This window comes from Pezoporus wallicus, unplaced genomic scaffold (assembly GCF_028554395.1).
Source record: "Pezoporus wallicus isolate ANWC-B61680 ecotype Strahan unplaced genomic scaffold, APGP_CSIRO_Pwel_v1 contig_3058, whole genome shotgun sequence".
NCBI classification, from domain to species: Eukaryota; Metazoa; Chordata; class Aves; order Psittaciformes; family Psittacidae; genus Pezoporus; species Pezoporus wallicus.
The window spans coordinates 2,452,880-2,465,273 of record NW_026641153.1 but is presented as its reverse complement, the minus strand read 5'-3'; the positions used below and the strand labels follow the sequence as shown (position 1 = coordinate 2,465,273).

The window sequence follows — 12,394 nt, the reverse complement described above, 5'->3', positions numbered from 1 at the left end:
ATGCATGCAGAGGGTTTTGAACCATGCATAAAAATAATATAGTTGTGCATGCAGTAGGAAGGGGCAAGCCTTTAAGTGGGTGTGTAGAAATGATTATCAACAAAAGATTACCCAGATCCTGTATATGTATTATATCTATTCTTATGTTTGTATATGCAAATATGTGTATATATTCTTATGTTTAACACCTCTCTGTTGTCTCACAGGAAAAGTGAGAATATTTAAGTTCTCAGCCAGCTGTTTTCTTATTTTATGTATAACACTTTTTGGTCAAGTTTTATCCCTAAGAGTAGACAGAAGAATGTCATCTTACTTAAAATCTTAGTGTAGCTGAATGAAGACCACAGTCCCCCGCTGACACACACAAACAAAAAGGAAGTAAACTGTTTGCAGTTCTGTCACAACCATCTAAAAGCACTTGGCAGTTTTCCCACAGCTGGAAAATCACATCTATTGAAAAGGAAATAAAAGAAGGTGTCAGAAGGCAATGCACTCATGACATTATCTAAACTGCTGTGAAAGTGCTATGGCTATTAGGATTGCATTTTAGCTGCCTCTTCAAAATTAACTTCTCGCTATCTTGTCCTTAGAAGAGCTGTTTCGTCCTTTGCTTGCTGCAGGCGTATTGCTGAGCTGTCTGCTTCAAGTGACATCTCATTTTACTCTTGCTGTCGGGTCCAGCTGTAACTTTTTAATGGGGCCACAAGCAGTGTTGGAGGGGCTGTGTATGTAGTTCTACTGTATTACTTTCCTCAGAGGGAGAAAAAAAACAACAAAAAAGCAACACTGATTTTGAGTAAGGAACTGAGTGTAGGAAAAATTCTATGCTTATTTTGTGCACGATAGTGTTCGTTTGTACAGAGTGGATCTGTACTATGCTAAAAGAACCATAGGCAATGAGACTCCACTGTCATTCTCTAAAACAGAATTGATAGGGACAACATGGTTTCATGCAAAACACAGTCCCTAGGTATTAGGGCAATGGAGAATACTAGCAACCAATTCCTTTCTATTTTGCATAGGCATGAAATTAGGTGCTATTGTTTCTTGTTGGCTATCAGTTCAGGAATTAAAAGAAATCTACCTTTTATTCTTTTGTCCTGATGCTAAACCTATTCTGATGCTTTGAGCGACTTCTACATTGTTTCTGCAGAGAGTCTAGCTTCAGAAAACCACTGAAGATTGTTTCAGTTTGGTCATGGGGTTTGTGTGTTTCATTGATGGTATTTTTTCAATTAATATTATGTTTCTGGTGTCCAGTTTTCAACATTTGCAATAAGCAAAACCCAGTAAGTTCTGTATTTGTGGAAAAAATATTTCCCATTTCTACAGTAACCAGTGCTTTTCAGCTAACTGAATATTTACTGGTAGAGATACAAAATCCACTCATCTTCCCATGGCTGTGATGGTGAAAAATAAGTGAATGCTGTGGAAAGGAACTGAGATATGTTTGGCTGCAGTGAAATGAGCAGCTAAACTATGGCAGAGATTCTTGAAATGACCTTGGTTTATTTCACTTTAATGGTTGTTTCCTTCTCTTTACACATCTTTCAGTGATAGTTATTGGTAGAAAGCTTCCACTTACCTCATGTAGATATATTAATTTGTTTGCAAAGCTCTTGAGAGACAAATTGCATTATTTCTGCTGTGTATTTGGCTTACAAAAACCAGAAAGCAACCTCCAGTTTATTTTAGATCATGCCAAAAGTGATTTAGCCAAGATGGCAAAGAACAGCTACAGAAGAACCCACTTTACCTGAAGTTTAGCTGTTATATCAAATTCCCTTTATTCTGAAGGTGAATAGTAGACACCTGAAAGAAGTATTTTATTTATTTTAAAACAGAAAGTCTTAAAATGGCACAAATGTGAACTGAAGAGAGAAATTGATTCTATCTGCCTCACTTGGGAGGGAGAAATTGGTCTGGCGATTCATTGCAGAGGAGTGAGTTACTTTGCTGACTGTCAGTGGTAGGTAACAATGTAATTCAGTAAGTGAAGGCCAGGTTTGAATAGATAGAAAATTAATCTTCAGCCAGTATCTCCAGTGGGATTTTCCTGTGACAGTATTGATTGCATTTCAGCTTCTGACTTTAGAGAAATATCGGTTGGAGTTGCATTTTAATTGTATTCACATGCTGGATTACTTTGATTGAAAATATGTGTTTTGCTACTTTCCAGAAAAGGAAGTTTAACTTGGTATTAAAACTGCACCAACCAATGCCACAACCTATCAGGCTTTTGATGAAAATTCCAGACTAAAATAAATAATAACATTGAGGTGTTCCTTTTTAATATATATATTCATTTTTTAACTTAGATGTAACTTGAAATTCATGAATTTGACAAATGAAAAGTAAATAGTTTTCACCTTTTATAGAAGGATCCACCATGAACATTGCAAGTTTAAGGCCTGGCACAGACTTAGTCTTGCTGGTCAGTATGTAGTGGACCAAGTGAGTGCAACACTACTCTGCCTGTAATCCTGATACTTTCTTGTTGTGTGCAGAACTAGCTCAGGTATCTTATGTGAAGGAAACCGTAGAACTATGAAAAAATGTTGTCATTTGAGGTTTCTCTGGGGTTCTGGGGGCAGATAACTACATTATTTCAATATCTACTTTGAATGTCACAAAATACTCCCAGGAAAAGTTGAAAATTGGGATGCAAAAGCTTCTGCATTACTCTATGCAATTTGTGTAGATCCACCTCCCTGCATGGCTGGAGACTGAAAAGAGATATTCATGGTTTTGTTTTGATATTATGGAGTATTGGTGGGAAGAATAACAGACAGATATCATATGGTATGGAATATCCCTTTAGGTCATTTTGGGTCAGCTGTCCTGGCTGTGTCCCCTCCCGAACTCTTGCCCACCTTCAGCCTAGTGGTGAGAATGTCGGAGAGATATTGATATTGTGAAGCATGCTGCTCAGCAGTAGCCAAAACATTGGTGTGCTATCAACACCTTTATAGCTACCAACACTATATGCAGGCTGCTTTGGGGAAAATTATCTCCATCACAGCCAGACCCTGGCATGTTTTTCCTTTCTGGTAGTTTTAAGAGGGTGGGATACTGGATCAAAACATTTCAGGCTGTGTTGTACAAGTATTTGTTGCTTTTCTAATCCACATCCAAACACCAAACATTACTCTCTTAGAAGTATCTAAATGCAAAAGTATGATATTCACAAGTCCTCTTCCATAACAGAGGTCATCATGTCCATTAGAACTATTAATGAATATAATACCACACACATGAAAGTAAAAGGCAGCATGTAGTCTTAGGTGTTCCAAGAAAAATAATGATTTTTAGGTAATTTGCACATTTTAGCAATTTAGATTATTTCATACCATTATATACCTGGATTTTACCTGGTAATAGATTTGCTTTTGTAAAAAATCATCCTTTACTTTCAGTATTAAGGGTTATGCTTCCCCCTCTGTCTCATCCACCACCATGGGCTTAAGTGCTAAGTAACACATTTAACTTCTTAGCATAAGATATAGTAGTTTTGCTGCATAAGAATAGTCAGAATTATTGTCCACCTTCTATTCTTCCAGAGATTCATCTCACCTAATTCTACACTTGAGTTGCAGTCTTCTACATCTATACAACTTCCCCTAGGGCTAGCTTTATAGTCAATGGAAAGTAGGAGGCACTTCTAAGATATGACTCATGTCTAATTAAGACAAGATGAACTGCACTCTAAAATGCCCCTTTTTCTTCATTGACTATGAAGGCAGCCTGGGGTGATGAGCTCAACACTGCTATGTTGTTGAAATGAGTGGATGTCACTGGTTAGATGAGTTCTGCCCTTTGTGGTTCCAAAGGAAACCACCTCATTGAAACCCATCTTAGACTGCTGCTTACTTTAGGCAACATTTGATCCTATACCTAATATAGTATTTGGCTGTAAGTCTGTGATGAAACAAATGGTAATGTATAAGGAATAGCCTCAGCACACACATGCCTGACTGACCAGACAGGTGCTTCTTTGTCAGCGCTACTTTTTTAGCAGAGCACATTTTCAATAACCAATGACTCTGTAGTATTAAAAATATCCTTATAGTTGCATGCAGTTGCTGATCTGCGTAATCATTTGGTATCACAGTAGATTCACTGTTGATTTAAGTTTGTCTCTACTCATGCAATGGGAACTCATGCATGTTCCAGCTGCTTCTGAACCAGGTAAAGACATTACCATCTCCCCTTTGTTTGGTCTTCATGACCTCCTTGGTTTCCATGCAAGTTTTGTAGCTGAGTTAGAAAAGCCTCTACTTTTAAAAGTAGAGGTTTTTTACTAGTTAAAAACTAATCCAAATGACTGGGTGAACTGGAAGGCATCAAGAAGCTGGAGTGCAGATAGGTGAGCGAGGATGGGAACCCAAGGCAGGGAGGTGGAGGTGAGCACCTGAGTGTTTGGGAACCTTTCTACCTAGGCAGCTGGGCAGGAGAGTAGATGAGATTCCATTGAGACTTATTATTAAAACTAGTGAACAAAACCTGTTTCAGTCAGAAGTTCTAAGAAGCCTTAGTGGATGTGCACCACTGTTTCTCAAAAATACATTTTTGAAATATATATTGATGGTATCATTTTAAAAGTTGCAATTTATTATCTGCAGGAGGAAAGATACACAGGATTTATATTTAAGATTTGGTACAAATTATTACACATGATAGAAAATAATGTATTTATCTTGCATTATTGGTGTAAAAATTCCATGCACTCATGTTGCTTAAGGTGTTAGGCTGATATTTTTCTTTTGCAGCTCTTAATTTCACTGAGTTGCATTGAGTAACTCATACTTTAAAGTATACAGAAATATTTCTGGACATGGAGCAAGTAAGTGTGTTTATACACAAATGCAAAATGTTAGCTGCAAAAGAAAGGCCTCGAGCCTTTTATATAAAAAGAAACAAATGTGAATGGAATTGTTTTTAGCATACTTAGTAATATTTTGCCCTGTACATGTCTTTCTTTAAAAAGCCTGAAAAGAATGACACTGAATCTGGCAGCCAGAGAATCAGACCAGTATTTGAAGAAGATCCTGTTTTCCGACGACAGACATCTTACCAACATGCAGCAGTCCACATACCAACAGATATTTATGAAGGCTGTAAGTAGCATGTGAACAAAGTGATTTTATTTTAATACTAAGCTTATTATTCAGTAGTACTTCAGAGATGTGGTCTTCTAGGCATATGACTGATCTTATGAATAAGCAGGGAGCTGTAGTTGAAGCTACAATCCGTTGAAGTTGAAGCTGCAATCCGTTAGGATTGGATCTGAGATTCAGAAATTGAACTGAAGGTTAAAACTCTTACATGTTATGATTTTTTAATCCATTCTTTCTCTATGCTGTGTTCTCATTTAGTACAAACAGTTCTTGACAGCTCTTCTTTACATGGTTTTGGCTTTAGGCACAGATGAGTACCGAAAACATTTTTGAGTGTCCCAAAAGCATATGCAGTTTAGGCAAGTAACATGCCCTGCGAGATGGTAGTACTTATATTGCATGCAGTACATTTCTAGAATTTCAGTGATGTATTTTAGCAGAGAATTTAAATAAATACTTTTTAAACTATGTCAAAAATTTATATATATGCATTTACTGCTGAAGATTCTTTAATTGTGTTTCAAAACTAAGTATTTACGTTACCTCTCAGGGTGAGAATAACTTCCTTTTTCTGTACCTATCATCAAGAAAAAATCATTACCCAGTGATAACACTTTTCATCATTCCACATGGCTGTGTGTTTTTTAAATGGGGGAAGAAAAATAGGATCTGTATTTTGAAGTGGGGAGGGGGTATTATTTATTTATTTATGGTCCTAATTTCAAATCTGCAGCTCTTCTCCTCTTTCTAAATCTCATCAAGTGGAAAGAGACCCTAATATGACCCGAGCTCTTTAAAATTCATGACCACAGTTGTCTGCAGCTTATACAAATGACGCAGGGATGAAAATGGAAATGTCGGTATGGTGGGGGAAGGAATCATAGTAGCTCATATTCTTATGTGGTGTGTTTGACTGACAGTCCTGGAGGATTATTCTGGGATTCTGGATTTAATAAGTGGTAAAGTGCACCTTAATTGCAGGATTATAGGGAATAGACAGGCCATTTCCTTTGCTTTTGTTTGAAGAGAATTGATACTTCACTCTTAAAATGTTATAAAAACTTGCATCAAATTATTAGCATATTTTTAAACACCATGTGAAGTTTGATATGTTTGTCGTTATAACGGTATCTAAAATGTTTGAAGTTATGTTGAATTTATACCATTTTAGATGGTATTCCTGTGTCTCTTAAAAATACATGCTAGGTAATGTTACTTTACAAACAACATAAACATTAAGAGAAGCTATGACGTCCATAGGAAAGGTGCAACTTTAGTATCTAATAAAAATAGCAGAAATGTAAATCTTTTTGGGAGAGGCAACTGTATGTGCAACATACATGGTTCATAAGAAACTCGTGATTCTTTGTGTATGGCTATATCATATTATTTACTAGACACATGGAAGCCTGCAAAATTACCAGGAAGACTAATTCTGCATCAGCAAAATCATCTTGTTGGGGGGGCTGGGTAACTTTTACAGATGGTGTTTTCAGAGATAACAGCTTGAGAATGTTTAAAAATCACAGATTTCATAGCAGTAAACATAAAATAGTCACTAGGTTTTATTTTACACTAACAAAGTTCATGTGTCATCTGAAACACAGCGAGCAATTAGAGTTTAATTTTATTTTCACAAGTAATATTATCTGCAAGCAATTTTTATAACTCTAGAAAAGCAGATAAGGTAACTTGAACCCTTTGCCATTTTATTTCCTGTTCACATGAGCTAAGTTGTCACATCTTGACAGTGGCCACTATAGTAAGGAACAGTTTTACACTATGAAAATAGTTTGCAATAAATCTGCAATTCCTTGTCTACATCAAAGTCTGCTAGGGAACATTTACAAAACAGATATTACAACAAATCCTTCTGAGAAACAGTGGATGAGACATAGTTTACAACTTCTAGTCCTTGGAAGCCTTTTTTTTTTTTTTTTTTTTTTTTTTTTTTTTACTGAATTACATCTTGGAAAGATTTTCCCTTCTTATTGTATATTTTTTTAGAATGCCAAAAGAAACAAAGAATTGCTTTTTGGATCTCACAGAACAGGTTTCTTTGAAGCTATTTGACTTGTCAATGCTTCCTTGAGATTGGTTTTCACTTGCCTCTTGCAGTAGCAGGTTGCTGTCTCTAGGGGAGAGGGACAATTACAGTCAGCACCACATGCATTCCTAAATCTGATTATTTCACTTGGATCTGTTGATCACATTCTGTTGTGTTTGGTTTTTGTTTTGTTTTGGTTTATATTTTTTTTCTGTATGAAGCTGGGAATTTGAGAATCAGTGACTCTTAACCAATATATTATCCATGACAGTCTTTCTTCCCTATTCAGGTTTCATTTTTATTGCAGTTATTATTTCAGTTTTTTAAAATCTGAATCAAATATCAGATTTCTGTCTCATGAAATTATGAATGTGTGGATCCACCCTCTATTTAGCCCTTTGAAAGTGGTTTAGCCAGTAATTCTCTAATGATGCCTTACCTATTTCAACCTAATAAACTCTATGTGCTATGAAGCAATGTTCTTTGGCTTCCCACATACAAAGCGATTTGCTTATTTTGAAATACAGTGATAAGCTTCTTGTGGAGTAGAACCTTTTACTTTACCATAGAAATACATGATTCATCATTACAAAATATCCATTCACTATATCCAGGTTATTACTTTGTGGCTTACTAGACTGCAGAAAGAAATATTATGAAAGTTATTTTTGCTTTTCCCTGTATCTGGTACCAAAACCCAGTAGAGACAGGGGAAAGTCTAGGGAGTTAATTCATTTGCCTGTTTCTGAGGATTGCAGGCCCACCACAGGAGAGGGCATTACCATTAAAATAGACCCAAATCAGGCTTTTAATTCAGTGTTTTCTGAGTCCCATTTAGATTTTGAAATAGAATCAGTCTGCTGATGGAAACAGAACAAACCCTCAGGTCATCCTTCTACCACATGCACTGGGAATTAGTAATGAATCTCCTATTAGTAATAACAGAAGACTTATTTCTAAATTCCTGTTAAAACTGTACCCTGCTTGTCCCTAAGCAGAAGATGGGAACTGCACAAGGCAAGTGAGGTTAACTGCGTAGTGGATACCACCACACATTGCCCTTCCTGTCTGAGATGCATAAAGCACCATCTGCTGCGATGCTTGTTCTAGGTCTAAGTCTGTGCTGGTGTTGCAGTTTTAGGAAAGGTGTTAGGCAAAGTGCACAGCCAGGGATTGGTTTTTGTGCATGTGGTTGCTTCTGATTTACTTCCTCTAAATCAGAAATTGAAATATTGCTTCCATTTGTTACTACTTGGTCAGTGTTGAAGAGCTGATTAAAGTGTCGTGTTGACAGTAATGTGTCATGAATATGACGACATCACTTTGAATATATTTGGGCAGCTACCAGCAAGAAAAAAAGGCTTCTCCTGCTCAGAACCCAATAAACCAATCATAAATAGAGTTACGATTAGTTGATGGTTCATATAGCTTAATAATCAGAAAGTATACATATTGTTTGTTCATACTTTCCTTTCATTGCGATTGCAGTCAAAATGTTGATGCTCCTTAAAAATAGTATAAGATTTATTTCTTGATATTAAGTTTGGTAGTAGACATCAATTTTACCTTTGTAGTAGAGCATTATATATGTAAATTTTCAGTTATTGATAAAGTATTTTGGCATGATAGTGCTACTGCTGGCAACCAAAACTTTTAGGAATAACTTGTAAAAATTCTGTTTTGATGCTGCAGTGACTGGGATATTATCTCCTTGAAATTTTTGTATTATTGAACTATTTCTTCATACCTTGGGTATTTGGGGCTATAAGCTTGAAAAGCAGAAATATTCTTTGGAAAGAAAGTTAGAAATGCTAGGAAATGAAACCATGGGAAGAAGAATATTCCATCTCCAACCCCCTCCCCAGTAAAAACCAGCTGCAAAAAATGCATTGCCATTTATTCTATATATGTCGTTTATTATGTGTGGATAATAAATAAAATTTATTCAGGAATCAACATATTGATATAGTGTTGTTCAATCCAAATGAATATTTTAGTGTGCTACATCACCAGTCCTTAAAAGACTGAAGGACCACTAAATTTTTGTTGTGCTTTTTTGTACACAGTTTAAATAAGAGCAACAGCCAAACAAGGCAGTTTTATTAATTAAATTGCTTGCTTCAAAATACTTTAAATTTAATGTTATTGCTATATTTTGCAATATATATTAAATTATATATATTTTTATATATTTATATATGTATTTCAGTTGAGAAACTGAAACTATTCAGAACTATTTTTCTCATGGTTTCTTCTAAGGAATAAATAGTGGAGTTTTACTACAGCTAAGATTGAAAAATGATTGTTTCAATTCTGGTGTGTGTGTGTTCATAAATTTCAATTTGGAAAGTTGGATTATATCATTATATACATATTATGCAGATAGCATGTAAGATACCTTTTTCTTCTAATTGCATTTTAAACTATTTACCACAATTTTAATCAGAGAGTTATTTGTGAAAACATGTAATGAGTGAAGTGAACCTTTAAGTCAGTTTTCATTATCAGCCTGTTTTAAATACCAAACTATGACTTGGGGTAAGAATAAAGCAAATGTTAGTTGCAGCTAGGTCCCTAAGAACTGCCTGCTTGGTTCAGTGTTGAACCTGGAAGGAAAATACTGATGCAGAAACTTAAGTGAATAACTATAGGATCAGTATCAGTTTTTATGTTCTGACAGTTATGATTCTCCTCCCCTTCCCCCCACTAAGTAGCTTACTAAAGCTCTCTGAATGAAAATCTTTTCAAATAAGCAACAAAAAGAAACACCTTTTCTAACCTGGTGAAAAAACTTATTTCTGTCAGAGTTCAGAATGCCAAACAACTTGAGCAGTATCCTCCATCATGAGAAGTTACTTGCATTTTGGTACTGTGGTTATGTTAGTTTTATTGGATGAATGTACTAACATATTCACCCAAAATCAAGTTTACCATGACTTTTATCTTAAATTATCAAAATTTAAGATACTAAGTTAGGGTAAGGAAAGGTACCAGGGTTAATTTATTCCTCCTTGGAAGACTGAATTGATTAGGTACATGATATTTTGAAAGTACCAGCTGTAGTAAGCTGGCAGTGTTCAGCTGGACAGGGCCTTGGGCAACATGACCTAGGGTGCCCATGGCAGCGGGTTGGAACTAGATGATTTTAAGATCCTTTCCAGCACTAACTATTCTGTGATTCTATGGTTCTATGATTAATGCAGAATTAAAGTAATCTGCCTGAAAATGATTCAGCACAAAAATGTTATAATGCCATATTCTCAAGTTGAATATTTGCAAATATATTTTGGCTTGGAAAGTTTATTCAAGTTTAACTGATTATTAAATACAACAGAATTTGGATGGAAAAAGAAATTCTGGCAAATCTGGAATAAAACATACTTCTGATATAATTGTAGGTACTCTTCCAGACTTGGATTGTCTTATCTTAAGCATTTTGAATAGAATTTTCAAATGTTTCTGTAAAAAAAAAATAAAGGCAGAATTCCTGTTTTCAGAAGTAAATTTAGACCATAAATACTACAGACTTTCATAGAGATGTAATTTTCTCAGCACTAATTTCTACTGAAAGTGGGTCTTTGGAAATATTCTACCTCTGAACTTAGAGAAGTTTATTTGAAATTAATCAAGCATTAGCCATTCAAAAGCAGTGTGGCTGACTTTATGTATTTGGTATTTATCAGTATGGGCGCTGACTGAAAGATGGCTTTATGAGATTGCTCACACCTCTTAAGATTCCATATTTTTCCTGGAATGCTAATTCTTTTTTTTTTTTAAATATACTTTTTTGAAACATTAATTATTACTTGGCGGGGGAAGTTATACATCATAGTAATTTGTGCCTAAAATACTTGAACTATTGTTTGAATTCTACTAGGTTTTGTTATTCGCCATCCATTATTTTGTATTTTGTGTATATATAGTTTTCTCAGCTAACACTTCAAGTACTTCTGCAGTATAAAACCACAAGGTCGTCTGCATGGATCTCTGACATGATTTAGTCTTCCTAAATCCTAAAAGAATATGATCTACTACTTGTTTAATATCATTAATATCATGTGGAGGTATGTAAAGCCAAGCTATGATATCTGGTTAAACTGGTTACTACCAGAGGTTTAAACCCAGCTGGTAACTCAGTACCACACAGCTGCTTATTCATACCTCCTCTTCCTCTTTCCCAGGTGGGATGAGGAGGAAAATCAAAAGAATGTAAAACTTTTGGGCTGAGATAAGAACAGTTTAATAACTAAAGCACAATATAATACTAATACTAATAATGGAAATAACAAGGAGAGAGTTATAAAACTAAAAGGCAAATGGGAAGAAAAAACAAAGAATAAACACAAGTTATGCACAGTACAATTGTTCATCACCTGCTGACAGATACCCAGCCCAACCTGAGCAATGATCAGTCCATTCTGGGTAACTCCCGCAGTTTTTTTTATACTGTTTTTATACAGACATGCTGTGGTATGGAATACCCTTTTGGCTAGTCTGGGTCAGGTGTCCTGTCTCTGCTTCCTCCCGGCTTCTCATACCTCTCCTCATTGTCAGAGCATGAGAGACTGAAAAGTCCTTGATCAGAGTAAGCGCTGCTCAGCAACAACTAAAACATCAGTGTGTTATCAGTGTTGTTCTCAGACTGAAGCTGAACCACAGTACTGCACCAGCTACTAGGAAGAAAAATAACTCTATCCCAGCCAAAATGAGGGCATTTTGGTTCTGGCTTCAACAAACTAGAAAAGCATTCAATTAAGAGATTTTCAGGACTTTTCTCTCCAATGTTCTTTGGTTTTAAAAACTCATGGTTTTAGGCAGAAGGTGCCAAAACACCCTTGTATTCCTACGTTTCTTTAACCATGTAACTTTAATTTTCATAGTTTGTAATAAAATGTGTGAAAAATTATTTTCTAGTAAATTACATTCTGTTTAGCATTATCATGCAGTGTGGTTGCCTTTCACTTCAGAATTCTTGACCATTAAATGTGTTTTGTATCCAGAATTATCTTGGACATTGCAGCAGGTCCTGAGACTCCAGCATCTGTTAGGCTGCTTGACTGGGTAATAAATGTTTAAGCTGTGCATACTGCCAAAATCTGTTTTGTAGGCCAGAGGATTACTTCTCAGATCACTTTCCACTCCTACAATATTTTCTCTCTTATGCACAGCTTGGAATCACAAATAGTATTGAATCCTCTTTTACCAAGAGGGGAAAGTTGGCTCTGCAGTA

The 12,394-nt window shown here is 35.6% G+C and overlaps 1 protein-coding gene across 10 annotated transcripts in view; it reads left to right on the top strand.

Moving 5' to 3' along the window:
• CACNA2D1 (calcium voltage-gated channel auxiliary subunit alpha2delta 1) overlaps window positions 1-12,394 on the top strand; it is a 381,260-nt gene that overhangs the window by 214,855 nt on the left and 154,011 nt on the right. For all 10 annotated transcript variants that reach the window (XM_057422543.1, XM_057422540.1, XM_057422539.1 and 7 more), the window contains exon 6: window positions 4,988-5,117. In XM_057422543.1, the coding sequence (XP_057278526.1) occupies window positions 4,988-5,117 (130 nt within the window). The remainder of the gene's footprint in view (window positions 1-4,987; window positions 5,118-12,394) is intronic.